Source organism: Chelon labrosus (genome assembly GCF_963514085.1).
Source record: "Chelon labrosus genome assembly, chromosome: 10".
NCBI lineage: Eukaryota > Metazoa > Chordata > Actinopteri > Mugiliformes > Mugilidae > Chelon > Chelon labrosus.
Genome location: NC_140360.1, coordinates 17,872,105 through 17,891,479, shown reverse-complemented (window position 1 = coordinate 17,891,479; position 19,375 = coordinate 17,872,105). Strand labels below are relative to the sequence as shown.

The 19,375-nt window shown below is 40.7% G+C and overlaps 1 protein-coding gene across 1 annotated transcript; it reads left to right on the top strand.

The window, feature by feature from the left end:
- Positions 1-597: 597 nt before the first annotated feature.
- Positions 598-9,786, top strand: cdh26.1 (cadherin 26, tandem duplicate 1). The gene is made up of 19 exons (XM_084553558.1): positions 598-681; positions 2,230-2,289; positions 2,387-2,479; positions 2,588-2,734; positions 2,829-2,976; positions 3,199-3,368; positions 3,459-3,587; positions 3,706-3,891; positions 4,025-4,290; positions 4,909-5,051; positions 5,163-5,390; positions 5,479-5,700; positions 6,493-6,611; positions 6,706-6,777; positions 7,369-7,431; positions 7,610-7,669; positions 8,035-8,073; positions 8,214-8,285; positions 8,520-9,786. Exons 1-19 carry the CDS (start codon positions 655-657, stop codon positions 8,736-8,738), a joined length of 2,463 nt encoding a protein of 820 aa, XP_084409684.1. The 5' UTR covers positions 598-654; the 3' UTR covers positions 8,739-9,786.
- Positions 9,787-19,375: the final 9,589 nt, after the last annotated feature.

Sequence of the window (19,375 nt, the reverse complement as noted above, 5' to 3'; positions counted from 1 at the left end):
TTGTTCGCGGTTCCATATTGGACTTCTGGCTACATGTATTTTATGTGATCCTCCCTGTGACAGCGCGAGAAAATACAAAACCTCAAGAACAAAATGGCGTCAGTACATGCCTGGGAATTTGTGTACACTCATTTTAGGGTTAAAGGGGTCAAAATGTACTGTATATACAGCATGACTGACAGGTGAGTTTGGGAGCGAGGTGTACTGCATTGATGGGTTTAAAATGGCAGTCTTAAGTCTCTTTATGTAACACCTGCGGATTTGCAAGTGATGTAGGCCACACGTGAATAAAAAATGGTAACCTGAGCTATAGAGTCCGGAGGGATGTACACCTGAGCTGAAGAGTGCAACCTAGTACACTTAGAGAGTTCACATTTATATACATCAAACACATGGGAAAGACTGTAGAAAGCCCTCCCCCAGCCGGCTTTGTCCTCCACAAGAAGTATGCGCACAAAAAAAAACAAATATTACATTTAACATATCGCGTTGCATGTAACTGCGTGCATGAACAGACAGCCTTTTGTTAACTGCAGTGTCGGCCAATCTGCTCCCTGCAGGCATTGTGGGCTTGTCCTCTCTGCGCAGTTTTTCAAGATCTCTTTGCCTCTTTTGAAGCACTCCCACGGAGGATATCAAGCAGTGTGGACCAAGATGAGGATAACTTCCCTGCTCTTTTTGGTAGGCATAACATTTTGAATGATCTCTTGTCCTAATAAGGCGTTATGTAGTTTAAACTGGCAACATTTCTTGAACTCTGACCGTGAAAAACTGTGAAACAACAGGACTTCTGCATGCTTGGACCATTTACTGTAGTATCTGTAAACTTAGCACTTGTAAATTGTAAAGTATGCGGGTAGGTGTATAAAGAAGTAAGGCAAAACAAGTTCTATGCTTTTGATTGTGGAAATACTGCGTGTGAACTGAGAACTTTACAAAACAATGTGCAGTGCAGAGCCACAATCTGGAGTTTAAAGGCACACATTTTTAACAATTACTGGAACAGGTTGGGTTGTGACGCATACACCTTCATGTGACTAACTTGGTTTCACATTCGGAATCTCAAACCACTCTGGTGCCTTTAATTATTTAATTACCATTATCTAAATATCTGTATTGCAGCTTAACTTTGTTTATTCTGAAGCCATACTGCATTAATAATTTACTACCAGTTCCTGAGTGAAAATGCCTTTAGGTGTGCAGGTGTTCCACTTTACTGTCCCGTAAATCTGCTTTTTCTTGTGCCAAACAGTTGTCGGTCACAAAGGTATTTTTAATGCACACCCAGACACCCGCTCTCTGGCAGACATAGTAGACGACAGATTTATTTGTGTTAGCCTGGTGCAGAGCTTAAAAATCTTGTCCACTGCTACAGATTTTAAGGAAACTCAAACTGCCAAGTGATCACATTGATTTAACTGCTGTTTAATGTATAACTGGAAGTCAGTCAGATAATAACAATAAAAAACAAAAATATAACTTCCGTGCTTAGCGTTCGGTTGTGGAAACGTTGCCATATGTTGTTTCCTTACTGCTTATTAAAAAAGCATACAACTATTAGTAACAATAATGAACACAAACTTACAAACATTTTTTAATTTTAGACAACAGGAGTAGGTCGTGTCTTGAGAAGGTAGTGTATACTTAGAGAGTAATAAAAAAGTAAATTAGAAACTGGGTTCAGTTCACTTCAGCACCTCTGCTAACTCTCTGGTTTGAGAACAATGCGCTCTACCTACCTGTAACCTGCTGTTAAGTTTCCACTATTGCTGCCTCTTAAAGACTAAATACCTCCAAAATCATCTAACATAATACACATATTTTGCCACGGACAGTTACCGTAATATACATTATGTGTTGTTAGGGGACTGTGGTTCAGTAGGTTGAGTGGGTTGTCCACAAACCAGAGGGTTAGGCTTTAAAACCCTGGTATATGGCAATTAAATCATGACAACAAATCTTCCTTCTTGTTTCCCACCACAGTCTTAAGACGTGCAGGTTAAACCAATGAAAATTGCCTGTACATGTGTTGCTTTGCTCTGTGATAAGACGGTGACCTTACAGTGCGTGTGTGCTCGACCTCTCCCCGAACACATAGTTTGAATTTGTCCTAGGCCACAAAAAAGAAAAAGAAAAGAGTTATGTCGTATTAAAACTACTTTTTTTCAACATTTTTTGTTTGTCATGTCATGAATAACTAATAGTATCTTGTTTGCCTGGTGCACACAGGTGGCATTAGCAGCCCTGGCCGATTCTCAAGGGTGCATTCAGACCAAACGGAGCAAACGGGTAAATGCTTCGTGTTTGAAATTGAAACGCCTCCTCAAATGTTTTGACAGCAATTAGAACAACTGTATAATTAAGTCTACATTCTGGCTTCATCTAGGAGCTCTTGCTGCGTACCAAAAGAAGATGGGTCCTGAATACAATTGAACTAGAAGAGGAAAAGAAAGGGAAGTACCCAATGGAGATTTCTCAGGTAAGGAAGTCGTTTTGTAAATGAAACTGTCAGTCAGTATGTTGGCTCATTATTCTTATTCTTCAAATGTGCATAAAATGATAGCAAAGCTGTGTGTATTCCGTCTAGATGTTTAATGACAAGACTTCAGGGAAAAACCACAGGTTCAAGATAAGTGGAGATGGCGTGGAAGAGAAACTGTTCAGCATTAACGCAACAAGTGGAGTCGTCTATGCACATGCCCCTGTTGACAGAGAGAAGATACCCTGCTACCACGTGAGCTAATACCACATAACCAATCCCTCTCATGATAAATAAACTTGATATTTATTTAAAACAAAGTCTTTACCATGAGTGCTTTTATCCACAGATCCGATTTGATGTCTATGACGAAGACACGAATCAACCAATTGACAAGGAACTGGCGTTTGATGTCGAAGTAAAGGACATAAATGACAACAAACCTACATTTCTAAAAAGTGAAATAAGTGACAACGTGGCGGAAAATACAGAATCAAGTGAGTATATAGTTTAGTGTACACTACAGCATGACTCATAGCGTACAATCAGCTGTGACTGATACTAATAAACTTATCAATAGAGGGTTAAAGCCACAATATTTCACACCTTTCATTCTGTCTCCTACTTTGTTATACTAAGTACTTGTCATGTTTCCAGGAGACACCCTACATTTCTATAACACATTTACTCTCCTTGCCTTCCTTTCAACCATTTCTCAGACTACTTGCCGGTACAATTGAAGGCCGTTGACCTTGATCAGCCAGAAACTGACAACTCCACCATAACCTTCAGAGTGATTTCACAGAATCCACAAGAGCCCAAGATTGATCTGATAAGGCTACACAACACTGAGGCTCAACTCAAGTTTGAAGGATGCTTTGACTACGATGTGAGTCTCATCGATTTATCGTATCTACAACAAACACAGATATAGATTTTGCAGTGTAACCTCAACTTTCATTTGTGTCATATGTTTCAGAAAGCAAAGAAGTATGAAGTTATTGTTGAGGCAAAAGATCATGGAAAACCACCACTTTCCTCCACTGCTGTTGTTACTCTGAATGTTCTTGACAGAAACACTCATCCACCGAGGTTCAAGCAGAGGGAGGCAAGAATGTTTTTTATTGTCGTGGTTGTTTTTAGTGGTGGTATAATTGTTGTTATTAGCAAAGTTGCTTTTCGATTTGTCACACAACGCGGAATTTGAAACTTTTCTGCATTTTCAGTACCGAGGTGATGCCCCAGAAGTTGTACTCCTGGACAATGTTTTGAGAGTTCAGGTAGAGGACAAAGACACTCCTAATACTGATGGCTGGCGTGCCGTTTACTCCTTCATTGAAGGGAATGATAAAGGAATCTACAAAATTAGGACTGACCCAGAAACCAATGAGGGCATTGTGAGCATTGTTCAGGTAACTCTGCTTTTCTCAATCTGACAGAATCTTAGATAATTCTCTATGGTCCAAACTAAAAGCCCAAGGGTATGTGGTGTTATAAACAGCAGTTACTGGTACTAACACTGATATGAACTTGTGTTTTTTCCAGGAGAAGAATTACAAAGTGACAACTAATATCACAATGCAAATCAAGGTGGAGAACGCTGAACCCTTATTTGTTTGTAAAGCTAAACCTGGTGGTCCAGGTACAGCGCCACCCCCAGATACAGCCACCATCACAATCAGGATGATTGATGACAATGACCCTCCGGAGTTTCAGCCACCTTCCGTTACCGTGTATCAGAAGGAAGAAGATGAGCCAGGAAAGCTGCTGTTCACTCCAAAAGTTTATGACTACGACTCAAAAAACATCAGGTAGGGTATATATATCCATTCATTCATTCATTCATCTTCTTGGGGGGGGGGGGGTCATATGGCACATTCAGGAAAGTCAGGCTAGTGTCCTTAATATTAGACAAAAGAGGTATGATACTATAAAAGTTGGTGCTTGTTGTGTTTTATTTACCTATTTCTTCTTATTAGAAACTGGCTACAATGAACAAATGGCTGTGCTGTCAGGGGGCAGAGATACTGTATAGAGTGGGAGATTATTGGACAATGACATAAAAGCCTTTAGATGATATATTATAAAGTCACCGCCATAAGTACACAGGCTTACATAAACAAGCTAGTTCGTTACATAGCCACAGGCACAGTGTAAGTAAAGGTCAGTTTATACACTGTTTGAGTTCATAGGTATCAAGGCAAAAAAAAAAGAAAAAAAAGCATACTTGAGCAACACAGAAAAGTCAATAGTAAGTTATTGTAAAATAAGACACTGTAGGCCAACTTTGAATTTACAAACTGCTTAAAACATACCTTTGGAAATGGCCACTGCTCAGAGTAAAGTCCAGTAAGGTGTGAGGAAGGGACAAGATGGATTTTCACATTTTTCACTTAATATGTTTTGCTGCATTCTCCTGCTGTGACCAGATTTGAGCTGATAAAAGATCCAGCTGACTGGGTGGCAGTTGATGGCAAGACAGGAAAAGTCACAGCAATTAAGAAAATGGACAGAGAGTCTCCCTTTGTTGAAAATAGCCTCTACAAAGTCGTCATTGCGGCCATAGATGATGGTATGAAGAAGCTCTACTGTCTGTTGTAATTTGAAAAATAAAAAAAACAGGAAAAGTTTAATTACTGAAGTGAGTTATTTTTATTTATTTTTTTTAACTTGAACCTTCAAGGTGAACCTCCAGCCACAGCGACATGCACCGTCACCATCCACTTGGGGGACATCAATGACCACACACCTGCTCTGGTCGACAAAAGCCTCACTCTGTGTGGAAACAAGGCTAACAAGGTCAGGGTGTCTGCGAGTGACAATGACGCACATCCTTACAGTGGGCCCTTTACTTTCTCCCTGGGGGGTGATGACTCTCTGAAGGAGCTATGGAAGCTAGAGCCATCTTTTGGTAAGTACAAATCTCTAAAGCCTCATTTCTAAAACAAACCATTTCAGTCAAAGAACCACTGTTAATCCATCTTTACATCCTACACCAGGTCCAGAAGGTGGCCTTGTTAGCCGAGTGTCGCTTCCTTATGGTAACTATTCAGTGCCCCTGATTATTAAGGACCAGCAGAGCGCGATGGGAAAAGAGACTCTGGTAGTGACGGTCTGCGACTGTGGAGAAGGCAATGTTTGTCGCATCAAGGGGCCACTCACAAAGAGTCTTGGAGCAGCTGGCATTGGACTGATAATCGCAGGCTTGCTCTTATTTTTGTGTGAGTATGGGAATTAGTCACACATTTGTAATTTTGAACACAGTTCAATCAAGAGTTTATTTAACATTAAAATTCTGATAATTCCTGGATATTGGCTAAACTAAATTTGCAGACTGAAGTGATCTTGCTGGCATTATTATTAAGCTTGGCCCATGGTTCCAAACTTCTAACTTGAATCCGTTAAATAGTTAATACAGAGGGAATCCAGAAATTTGCAAGTACAACCAAAGTTTTAACTGTTGGACATTGAGCAGCATCAGCAACTTGTTATATTATTAGCAACCATTATGGGGAATTATTTTGGGAAGGATACATATGGTAATCAATATTTGAATTGTGCCATAAATTACACATGTGATGGTTGTCAATTTAAAAGAGGGTGCTGCAAGTCACAGTTTGCCATAAAACAGCTTGAGCGTGAATGTGAATATACGTGCTGTAATTCGAAAGACTACACACCCAAACTCACGTGTCTTCATCTGAACGTTCTCTCTCCACAGGCGTTGCTACGCAGAAGATCTGTAGATAGATAAACAGGAGTTTCACAGAGTGACATCTCATAGGCTGAAGATGTCAAAGCTTTGGTCATGTTGTCGTTGCTGTTGTTGGTTACGTACACTGTCAAAGAGCGGTTATACACAAATCTAAATGACAATCTGCGACTTTCTTGACTGGCAAATCATCTTTTAAACTGAAAAATGGAAAAAATGTGTAACTCGTGGCCCAATTCAAACAGGATCTTAAAAAATGTACCATACACGTTCTTAGTGTCATTTTGATGTGTGTCTGCAGTACTGCTTCTCGTGTTTGCTTGTGGGAATGAAGCTCAGAAGTTTGAGTACTTGGACGAGGATAAGGGCAACGAGACACTTATCAAGTACAACGAGGAAGGAGGGGGCTCTGCAAACATGGTGAGTTGGTTGTGCTGTGTGTGTGTATGCAAAATTTAAGGACGTACAACAGTGACTGTACACTATATTACACTTTTCTGTTTTTTTCTGCAAGGCTCAGCCCAAACCTCGAAAAGTCAAAAATGGAATGTCTGTAGCATATGGCACCAAGCAGGGCTCCATTAAGGTATGATTTTTATGCAGTTGACTTTTTCATAGACGCGCATTAGTCGCGTCGGTGTAGAGTGGTTACATAAAGAAAATGTGTCTGTTAATCCTGTCGAACTTTTTAATGACAGCTATAAACCACTTGTTTTGTTATTTTTCTTTGGCCGTCTTTATGACTGACAGGTATGTGATGCAAAGGTGTGGCAATGATGTAATTTGTCTACAATAGATTGCAGGGCAATTGAGGATTGTGTAACAAGGAGCTCGCGAGGTGAACTTGTCAAGAAATCAACAAAGTATTTGATAGTTTTTTTAATCACATTTTTGGCAGTTATTTGAGAAGTGCCACGGTAGCTTTTGAATGTGAGACAAAGGAGTGAAGTAGACGTAGCCTCTGAATGTGCTCAGGTGTTTAAACAGAGGGCAACTACACTTAGAATTGATCAGTCGTCAAATCCGCATTCACCGACCCTTGTCAATGCAGATTTCGCAAAAATGTTTTGATACATAGAACGTACGCAGATATGAATTAAAAAAAAGTTTCAGATTTGCCTAAACTGCCACAAAATATCTTTCGTTTGTATTTTTATTTTTGATTCCACTCAACTAGACATCTCCGAGCATCCCAGTAACGGCCGACAACATAGAAAAGTACAACTCAGGGTTCACCACGGTGAGTAGCAGATTTTTAAGTGTTGTGGTTTTTTTTTATTAAAATATCTAACAGTAACAGAAATTTTTAATTTACAATAAATTTTTTGGTTATTTTATCATTTAGATTTGGCCGAAGAAGTAAGCGTGCTGTCCTCTCTTAAACCCTGATTTATTTATTGGCCTTATATCCTCTGCAGATGGACTCCACAGCCTTTGATCAAAGAGAGAGCCTCAGGAGCCACGGCGGACAGGCAGCGGTGAGTGATAATGGCAGTATAACAATTCTTTAGCTGCCTCTAGTCTTAATAGGTTTGTGTCGAGTCTGCACAGTTCTTCCTTAAATCCACAAGGGGGTGCTGGAGTCTATATTTTAAGAACATCCTAGTGCCGGCAAAATGTTAACTTCATTTGTGCGCGAGGTATTCTTTCTGTTTGACTGAAGATATTTTGCTTTAACAAATGCACATCATGTGAGACACGTCTAATGATTGGATCTTTTAATTTACATTAACATTCATGGGGTTGCGGTTTAGCATACACTCAGTAGTATAGGTGGGCATCAGAAGGCAGAGGTCAAGCCTCGACTGATGAATGAACTGAACAGTGTGTTTGTTTTCTTCAGCACTACACAATGACATCAAACAGGACAAACTACAACTGGGTAAGTAGAGCTCTGCACCGGCTCTTTATGTTATAGGTCAAATCTAAACCTTAAGAAACAAAATGTGTATTTTGCACTAGGAAGCCCATGCGTTTATATGATATTTTAGGATTAAAATCTGACAATCCTCTCATCAACAGGGCAACTCATCAAATTACCAGCGTTCTCAACGCCAATATTCAACCAAACGCATGACAGATCAACTCAGCAGGGTAAGTGCGGTTTGTGGATCACGTATAGTTATAAGAACCTGACCTTTCTAATGACCAGTGAAGTTCAAATGTATAACATAAATGTGGATTAAATCACTGAGGTCACAGAGATTGTCTAAGTGGCTAGGTGCCACATATATAACTATACGGTACTTCCATACTCAATGCGTCCTCTTTTTGACAAACTGACCTAGATTTTTATTTATTAATTTTTATTTTTGGACAATCCCACAGAGACTTGACTTGGCCAATGGGAAGAATGGAGACAATGTCATGCACTATCCTTCGGTGTATGCCTACGAGGGGGACGGCAGCATTTGCCAGTCGCTTGATAAGCTGTCAGTCAGCAACCTGGGAGATGATTTGCAGTTCCTAGATGATTTGGGGCCAAAGTTCAAGAACCTGGGAAAAATCTGTCACCAGACTATTCAACAAAAGAACATAGAGCTTTAAAGGACACTGCTGGAATGTAACTTTTGTACATTTTTATTTTTTCTTTTTTTTACCTAGTTTGCACTTATCTGAATGGCTATTTGTACTTATACATCATGGACAAAAACAACACACTCTTTTTTAGCCATATATAAAATACTGGCATCTAACCGTGAAAAAAGGGATTATTTAGAAGAAGCTTTACTTTGCTTGCTTGAAGATGGAATTAATGCGGTTCACTAACCGTCATGCTCTGGGGATTTTGACGCGTTACATCTTGACAGTGACTAGGTGTGTCTGCTTGTTTTGCTTATTTTACTACTGGTGATTAATACTGGTGTTTACCGTCACTTCACTTGGCACCATTTTTAGCTTTGGTAGTTTTGCCCAGGCAATATTACTTTATAATTTAACACAAGCACATGTGTGGAAAATGGGATATTTCATGCTATGTAAGAGACTTTCTCCCAGCCTCTTCTGTAAGAGCACTGGTTGATGAGAAAAAGTAAGCTGCCTGAAGTAAATGTCCAGTGCGGAAACCAAACAGTGTGGTGCTGTTCCTAGAAACGCTAGAAACTGTAAATATATGTGGCCTGTTGCTAATGATCTGGTGACGCAAGGGGGTGCAGCATTCAATATTCATTTGATGTTTTGTTTTGTTTGTGTATTTTTGTATGCTTTTTTATTGTTTTTTTGGTTTTTTTTTTTAGTACATATATGTAATTTTATATGTTGACATGAATCCTTGGGGGAAAATATTTTCACTGGACAAAGGAAACTGCCTTTGCAGTTGCTGACCCCAAACTGTGGAACAATTTGCCTTTGCACATCAGACTGTCTTCCTCATTTTAAATCCTCTCTGAAAAAAACATTTTTTCTCTTTGGCTTTTAAATCAGCATGAGATGTTGGTTCTTATTGTTTATATTGTTTGATTGGTTTTATGATTTTAATCTGGTTTCTAATTTGTCTATGTGTTTTTATATTCTCATGTCTGTGCACAGCACTTTGGCCAACTTTGTTGTTTTTAAAGTGCTTTATAAATAAAGATTGATTGATTGATCCAAATAATTGAATTCAGGTGTTCCAATCACTTCCGTGGCTATAGGTGTATAAAATCAAGCACCATGCAGACTGCTTCTACAAACATTTGTGAAAGAATGGGTCGCTCTCAGGAGCTCAGTGAATTCCAGCGTGGTACTGTGATAGGATGCCACCTGTGCAACAAGTCCAGTCGTGAAATTTCCTCACTACTAAATATTCCACAGTCAACTGTCAGTGGTATTATAACAAAGTGGAAGTGATTGGGAACGACGATTGCAACTCAGCCACAAAGTGACAGGCCACGTTAAAATGACAGAGTGGGGTCAGCGGATGCTGAAGCGCATAGTGCGTAGAAGTCGCCAACTTTCTGCAGAGTCAATCTCTACAGAGCTCCAAACTCCATGTGGCCTTCACATTAGCTCAAGAACAGTGTGTAGAGAGCTTCATGAAATGGGTTTCCATGGCCGAGCAGCTGCATCCAAGCCATACACCACCAAGTGCAATGCAAAGCGTCGGATGCAGTAGTATAAAGCACGCCGCCACTGGACTCTAGAGCAGTGGAGACGCATTCTCTGGAGTGACGAATCACGCTTTTCCATCTAGCAATCTGATGGACGAATCTGGGTTTGGCGGTTGCCTGGAGAACAGCAATTGTCTGACTGCATTGTGCCAAGTGTGAAGTTTGGTGGAAGGGGGATTATGGTATGTGGTTGTTTTTCAGGAGCTGGGCTTGGCCCGTTGGTTCCAGTGAAAGGAACCCTGAATGCTTCAGCGAGATTTTGGACAAGTCCATGTTCCGAACTTTGTGGGAAGAGGTTGAGGATGGCCCCTTCCTGTTCCAACATGAATGTGCAGCAGTGCACAAAGCAAGGTCCATAAAGACATGGATGAGAGAGTTTGGTGTGGAAGAACTTGACTGGCCTGTACAGAGTCCTGACCTCAACCCCATAGAACACCTTTGGGATGAATTAGAGTGAAGACTGTGAGCCAGGCCTTCTCGTCCAACATCAGTGTCTGACCTCACAAATGCGCTTCTGGAAGAATGGTCAAAAATTCCCATAAACACACTCCTAAACCTTGTGGAAAGCCTTCCCAGAAGAGCTGAAGCTGTTATAGAAGGGTGGGCCGACGTCATATTAAACCCTATGGATTAAGAATGGGATGTCACTGAAGTTCATATGCGTGTAATGGCAGATGTGTGAATAATTTTGGCAGTATAGTGTAGCTGCGAGGGGAGGTGTGCTTAAAGTGCAGCAAAGAGTATAGTATGCAAATCTAAGAGGAAAAAAAAAAAATCATATTAGAACACCTGTGCCATTATTTTAAAAATTATCACGTATCCAATTCCACTATGTTATTCAAGAAAAATCATAAATGTAAGTCTTTTTGAACAATGTAACTGAACACCTGTGCAAACCTTTTTATAATTGCGGTATATAATAATCAAACGTTCACCAAGCTCATGTGAATTAGTACATACACATGTGGACACTTCTGTTAAAGAAAAAAAGACCCACGACAGGTCAATGGAATAACTCAAAAGCGACAAAAATAATAACAGATAAAAATCTTGTGCAAAGTAACTTGAAAATCAGACATTGCTTTTGAATTGTGGTTCAACAGAATAATTAAAAAAGAAAAATAAATAAACTAATAAAACTGGCCTGGACAAAAAAGATGGTACCCTTAACATAATATTTTTGAACCACAATTCTGACTTTCATCAGTTAATTTTCACAAAATTTTTATTTATTATTGCATTTGTCCAACTACTACAGAATTCAGCTGCACGAGTGCTGACGAGGACCAGTGGCGGGAGCACATTACACCGGTTTTAAAATCGTTGCATTGGCTTCCCGTGCGCTTCAGGATTGATTTCAAGGTTCTTTTACTTGTTTTTAAGTGTCTTAACAGTCTTGGGCCTCCTTATTTATCTGACTTACTTTTACCATATCAACCCTCGCGGACCCTGAGGTCTTCCGGCACTGGCCTTTTAACCATACCAAAAGTTAGATCGAAAACACACGGGGAGGCAGCTTTTAGTTATTATGGGCCCCCGATTGTGGAATAGCCTGCCGGAGAACCTCAGGGCCGCAGAGACTGTTGATGTTTTTTAAAAAAGGCTCAAGACCCACCTTTTCAATCAGGCTTTTAATTGATATTCTTCATTTCCTTTGCTCCTTTTAATCAGACTTTTTATCATTTTAACTATATGCTTTAACTACATGTCTTTATGGTACGAGTTGAAAGCATTTTATCTATATTGTTCATTTTTATCCTGTTTTACAGTTTTAGTTTTAGTCCCTCAGTTTTTAGCAGTTTTTAGTTTTTAGCAGTTTTTATCAGACTTTTTATCAGACTTTTTATCATTTCTTTTTCTACTTTTATTTTAATTATGTTTTAACTACATGTTTTAATTTTACGAGCTGAAAGCATTTTACCGATATTGTTCATTTTTATCTTATTATACAGTTTTAGTCCCTCAGTTTTTAGCTCCAGTGTCTCCTCATGGGGGCCTACCACACTGGGAGCTGCTGCTGGTCTACTGACAGGGGTGCTGTCCTGTGGTCCTGTGTGCACCTTGGTGTGGGGCCTCCTGTCTGCCCGGGTCGGGGCTGTCTCTATGGCGGTGCTCCCTGCAGTCGTGGGCTGGAGGCCCTCTTGGTGTGGTCGGCCCCCAAAGGTGGCTTTCTCCTTGCTCCAGGTCTCGGTGTGTGGGTGTATGTGTGGGGGTGTGTGCGTGGGTGTATGTGTGTGTGTCTGTGTTTTTACGGGGGTGGGAGGGTTGGGTCATTGCTGTTTTTAGCCTCTGTGAGGCACTTTGTATTGCTTTTAAAAAGTATGAAAAGTGCCATATAAATAAAATCTGATTTGATTTGATTTGTCAGTTCCAAGTCATTTCAATGACCGTCGTGGGTTTTTCTGTCTTTCACGGAAGGGTACCAACAGTTTTGTCCACGTGTGCAACTGCGTTCAACAGAAGCGACTTAAATTGATTCTGAATATACACTATATTACCAAAAGTATTCGCTCACCTGCCTTTACTCATTCTATGAACTGAAGTGCCATCCCATTCCTAACTCATAGAATTCAATATGGTGTCGGTCCACCTTTTGCAGCTATTACAGCTTCAACTCTTCTGGGAAGACTGTCCACAAGGTTGAGGAGAGTGTTTATAGGAATTTTTGACCATTCTTCCAAAAGCGCATTGGTGAGGTCACACACTGATGTTGGTCGAGAAGGCCTGGCTCTCAGTCTCCGCTCTAATTCATCCCAAAGGTGTTCTATCGGGTTCAGGTCAGGACTCTGTGCAGGCCAGTCAAGTTCATCCACACCAGACTCTGTCATCCACGTCTTTATGGACCTTGCTTTGTGCACTGGTGCACAGTCATGTTGGAAGAGGAAGGGGCCCGCTCCAAACTGTTCCCACAAGGTTGGGAGCATGGAATTGTCCAAAATGTTTTGGTATCCTGAAGCATTCAATGTTCCTTTCACTGGAACTAAGGGGCCAAGCCCAGCTCCTGAAAAACAACCCCATACCATAATTCCTCCTCCACCAAATTTCACAGTTGGCACAATGCAATCTGAAATGTACCGTTCTCCTGGCAACCTCCAAACCCAGACTCGTCCATCAGATTGCCAGATGGAAAAGCGTGATTCATCACTCCAGAGAACGCATCTCCACTGCTCTAGAGGCCAGTGGCGGCGTGCTTTACACCATTGCATCCGACGCCTTGCATTGCACTTGGTGATGTGTGGCTTGGCTGCAGCTGCTCGGCCATGGAAACCCATTCCATGAAGCTCTCTGCGTACTGTACTTGGGCTAATCTGAAGGTCACATGAAGTTTGTAGCTCTGTAGCAATTGACTGTGCAGAAAGTCGGCGACCTCTTTGCACTATGCGCTTCAGCATCCGCTGACCCCTCTCCGTCACTTTACGTGGCCTACCACTTCGTGGCTGAGTTGCTGTTTTTCCCAAACGCTTCCATTTTGTTATAATAGAGCTGACAGTTGACTGTGGAATATTTAGGAGCGAGGAAATTTCACGACTGGATTTGTTGCACAAGTGGCATCCTATGACAGTTCCACGCTGGAATTCACTGAGCTCCTGAGAGCGGCCCATTCTTTCACAAATGTCTTGTTTCACAGTCTGCATGCCTGAGTGCTTGAATTTATACACCTGGGGCCAGGCCAAGTGATTAGAACACCTGATTCTGATCATTTGAATGGGTGAGCGAATACTTTTGGTAATATAGTGTATCTCAGCTGTTCTTGAAGGATTTTTGTGACATCTTTTTGGTTGCGTGCTGTCACAATAGCCACAGGCCCTGAGCTTACGAAATATCAATAGGATTTAATTGATCATGAAGGTTGCTCGTGGGAAGACATTCAAAAGAAATTTCCAAAGAAACACGGAGGAAGACAATCAGGTTGCTAACAACATTGAAGGAGGTGCGGTTTCTAGTGTCAAGTACTGGTTGCTCCCTACATTTGACAATTCTTTCGCTATTTTGTTTGATCTGTGAGGTTTGGTTTTCTCCGATGAAAAAGAACTGTGGATTAGTGAATGCCGAGCAAATGGTGAATAGCTGATTTAAACATTTTATACCCACCCTCCATCAAATACCTTGTTTTATACCTCTGTGTGGTTTCTAACCCTTATTGTTCCACACGTGTAACTCTTTTTGCACCATAGCACTTTTGCAAAATGGGTGTTGGGTGGTGCCACTTCACAACACACCATTTCTAGCTCTAGTGGCTTTGTCCAGACAGTATTATATTGGAACAGACATTCATTCAGGGATTTTCAATAGAGTGTAAGATATCTGATTTCTTTGGCCCGCTTTTCACAATCTGGTAACGCAGTGGTGTCCAACATTAAAATTTGTTGTATTCTCTTTGTGTCTTACTAAACACAAAGATAAGAAACCTCACCATGTTTCCTGTTTGTGTAATTCCACTTTGAAGGTAATCATGGGATTTGGAATTATCTTGCGCAAGGAAACTCATCACAATACCCCACACTATAAACACGTCAGAACAGCAATTACGCTGACTAGTCAGGGCTTGGTTTTGGCAAGATAATAAGAATAACAGCACGATATGGAACAATTAATGCTCTGTCAGTCTTTTTTTACAAGGGAACGCAGAGAGGACCCCAGATATCAGTCTCCTCTTTCCTTGAACACGGGCAAATTTGTGCAGCATCAGTCTGGCTTGCTATGTAAGCCTTAAAAAGCAAGCCCAATCTAACAGCATGTGCAAACTACTGCTTTATTTAATGGCCAGTTGTTATGCCCCATCTAGGGGTGTCTAGGACACAACATGATTTAAGGCCCCCATCTTCCCCAAGTCCCAAGTAGCCACCAAAACACTAGCGAATGCAATATAAAGAAAGAATTTATTTACAGAAAATAAAACTATTTATGAGTGGATGGTATCTTCGGGGTGGACCAAGGCGAAAATAACAAACAACCCTACTTAGAAATAAATCAGATGACCTAACAAATGCAAACAAAAGACAAAACGCTTACCTCCTTACCTAAATAAACAGGAGAAAATAAGGTAACAAAACTGGCAGTCCACCCCTACTACTCAAAGTAAACGAACAAACAAAACTCATGAACAACAAAGGAGCAAAAGCTGTGGCCGGTTGGGAGATGAGGCGGATGAGGGAAAGCCGGCGCAGACCCGCCATCTTGGCCGCTTAAATACGAGGGAGCTCCGTACTGCAGCCAATCAGGAGCCAGGACCGAGACATCGCACACACCCACTCAACGTACAGGAAAACAAACAACAACTAATAAATATTAGGACAACAGGCGTAACACCAGTCGATCTGAAAGATGCTACAGATCTCTGAATCCTGAGACAGTCCAAGTGGTGTCCCTTCCAAAGGGCAGGCAAGGAAAGCAGAGTAGTGACTTCTTGACAATACCTGCAATACTTAACAAATATTTATGACACATAAGTTTTTTTTGGACAGTCAACAAGATCACTTCCAAGTCTATTAAATAATGCCATTCAAGTAGACTGAGTTCAGAAAAGTTATCCAACTTCAAATGCAACGGAACAAGAACCATCGCAGCAGTGCATGCCTCGCTCAGCCGCGGAGTGACAGGGAAGTTTGCATAAGAAGATCCAAAACCAAACCAAGCTTCACATCAAACTGGTGGAGAGCCAACTCAACGACAGTGTTGCATTAGCAGGCTATTTCTTTCATCAGTCTTTCTTTCATCATCACTAAAATCACATACTCTTAATCACTATGACCAAACCATCCCAACCGTGTCTTTCCAGTACTTGTACTTAATCCCATTTATGAAACAGAGTACGTGGAAAGAATGCTACAAAAGAATCTGCTGGAGGCAGTTGGTTAAAGTATTTGGTTGAATGGACCAGGAGAAAAAGTAAGAAGTAAATAAGGAATTAAACGACATTTGTTTCCAAGTTTAACCATGACAAAGATTTAGGGAAAAGGAGCATTTAAGTAACGTTTTGTCTTAAATCTTTCTAAATGCAGGTAAAAGAGAGGAAAAGATCCATCATAATAATACTTGTAGTTTTTAAAATTAAAAAAAAAAAAAAAAAAAAAAAAAAATTAAAGCTGCAAGCAGCATTGAGGTGGCCAAGCAGAAAGTTCAGCAGTGCAGATTTGCCATGTAACTCAATGCAGTCGAATCAGACATAAAGCATTAAGCAGTCACAGCAGGTTTCAAGCCACAAAACCCAGGATCGGTTGAGATATAAGGTCACTTCCTGTTTGGCGAATGCTTTTGCCAATTGTTCCAGAAAGCAATGCATTGATAAGGCATGGTTTGAAGATGGCCTGTTCCAATTTTGGTGAAGATCAGATGAAATTTGTGACCTGTGAAAACGTTTTGATGTTTCTGATTAAATCCAATATGGCGGCCGAATCAATTACGATGACATCACAAGTTGACGTGGGTCGGCCTAAGGACGTCTAACAGTATTACCAGACACCATTAGTACATTTGAATTCCAAACACATCAACAGCTACAGGCCAAAATGCATGGTTGCTAATTGCAGCGCCCCCTAGAGGTCAAAGGTCGCCAAAATTTCTTGAGCGTCCCCCTGATCGGGTCCTGAGTCCATGCACCGAGTTTGGCTTTGATACACGCAAGGGCTGCTGAGATATGAGCTCACTTCCTGTTAGGGGCTTCGCCGCAAATTTCAATTGGCTGTTACGGGAGAACGGTTTTAGTTCCGAAGACAAAAAGTAATGCATTAATGAAGCTTGGTCCGTAGATGACGTGTGTGAAGTTTGGTGTCGATGGGACAAAATTTGTGACCTGTGAAAACTTTGAAGTGTTTTCGATAAAATCCAAAATGGCGGAAATTCCAATGGGGCGAAATTAACATCATAGGTATCGTCGATCTCGGCATGATCCAAGGAGTCCAACAGTACCAAGTTTTTGAATATCAGGCATACGGGTCAAAAGTTATAAGCAAAAACGCAATTTTGCTAATTACATCGCCCCCTAGTGGCCGAATGACACCAAATTTTTATTGCGCACTTCTAACGGAGTGTCGAAGCGCGTGACCGAGTTTGGTCTTCGGAAGTCAAAGCGTCGCCGAGATATAAGAAAACTTCCTGTTTGGCGGCGTTGCCGGCGACTGCAATTGGCTAATGCGAAAAGTTGGCATGAACTGTCACTGGGGCAACCCACGGTATCTGCGGATATCGCAATTTCATTTCAAATAGAAACGCATCAAGAGATATGAGCAAAAACAATGTTTTGCTAATTATAGCGCCCCCTAGTGGAGAAATGACACCAGATTTTAATCGTGCACTTGGGACAGAGTCTGGAAGCTTGGTACCAAATTTGGTTTCATTGCACCAAAACGTTGCCGAGATACGAGCTCAAATCTAAAACGGCGCCTTCGCCGCCAATTTCGATTGGCTGTTACGGGCGAACGGTTAAAGTTCCGAAGAATAAAAATACTATTTTAATGAAGGATGGTCTGTAGATGAGGTGCGCGAAGTTTGGCGTCGATCGGACAAAATTTGTGACCTGTGAAAACTTTGAAAGGTTTTTGATGAAATCCAAAATGGCGGAAAATCCATCATGGCGGAAATTGACGCCATATGGTGCGTTGAACTCGGCTTGGTCCAAGGATGCCGAGGATACCTTGTTTTCAAAAATCGGACATACGGTTCAAAAGTTACATGCACAAATGTACTTCAAACTTTGACCCGTTGGTGGCGCTAGAGCGTGGTTAGTGCTTACATGAAACTCAGTCAAAGTAATGTTGAGACTGTCCTTAAGCTGTGTGCAAAATTTCACAACTTTTTACCATACGGTTCTATGGGCTGCCATAGACTCCCATGGCGGAATAATAATAATAGGGAAGAAAACGTAGAAACACAATAGGTGTCCTACGCAGCTTCGCTGCTTGGCCACCAAAAAACATTACGTACTTGCAATCATGCACATAGGGTGTGGTCAAGTTTCAGGTTTTATCTTTTTCCTGAGAAGTGAAACCACGGCTGCGGGTAAATGACGAACAAAACAGTGTGACATGCAGACTTTCACAATCATCCCACACTGCACAGTAGACTGGGACACGTTCAATCAGGTTAAGAAGTAAGCAGAGAAAGTTGTTGATGGTTTTTTAGCCTATTTTCAAACACAAAGGATTCATTTTCGTAAATCGTCTTTGGAACTGTGCCCTCATATGAAGGCGATGTGCCAGAACATAACCAGAAGGCAAAGTTGATTTTTCAATAATTTATTCAACAAAAACATCAATACGTCTTCATCTGTGGAAATATTAAGCACAGCCCTGACCTGAGGCACTATTATTAATTTCTACAACTTCTAATATTTGGAGAGTTTCTTGCATGTACTGCACATTTCCCATTTCAATAAAATTCATTGTGTTTTATCTTTTATCTTGCCTAAGCCACTCCATATCCCTTCATTTGTATTATACTGATCAACTGAAAATAAGAAATCTAAAACATGATGCAGGATGACATTTAATAAAAGTGAAGTTGAGCTTTGGACTTTTGTAAAAGATGTTATAACACCCTCCAGCACATCAAAATTGGACAAAAACCGATTGACCGATATTGACTCCATTTTGGCAAAGGATCCAAGAAAAAAAAATTCAAAACATTCTGAAAATTAAATTACCACTGAACCCATTACATTATATACTGGCTTTGACTCCAGGGGAAGATATAGGGAGGAGGAAAGTCCAGCTATTACGGATTCTCCTGTCTTCTGGCGAGGAAAATGATAACCCATGTTTATTTAATAGAAAAGATAACTGCAAAACATCATGTAAAAATGGATTTGTTTTTGGTTTTGTGGTCCCCCGTCATTTCCCACTTTGGATGGACAGACAGATGAATTGGTAACAGCTGGTCGTGAGAAGTTACGTCTATTTTGTTGTTGATTCATTTTTTTGAATTTTTTTTTCTTGTTTGTTGAGGTCTCCCATCAGGTGTAGAAGAACAAAGAATGTTCAAAACAAAAAAAAAAAGATGTTATAACGTCACCATTTTATCCAACGTGATCCTATTCAATCTTTATAACGAACAGGCGCACGAAGACTCTTAACACCTCTCATCTATTGAAGAAATCCC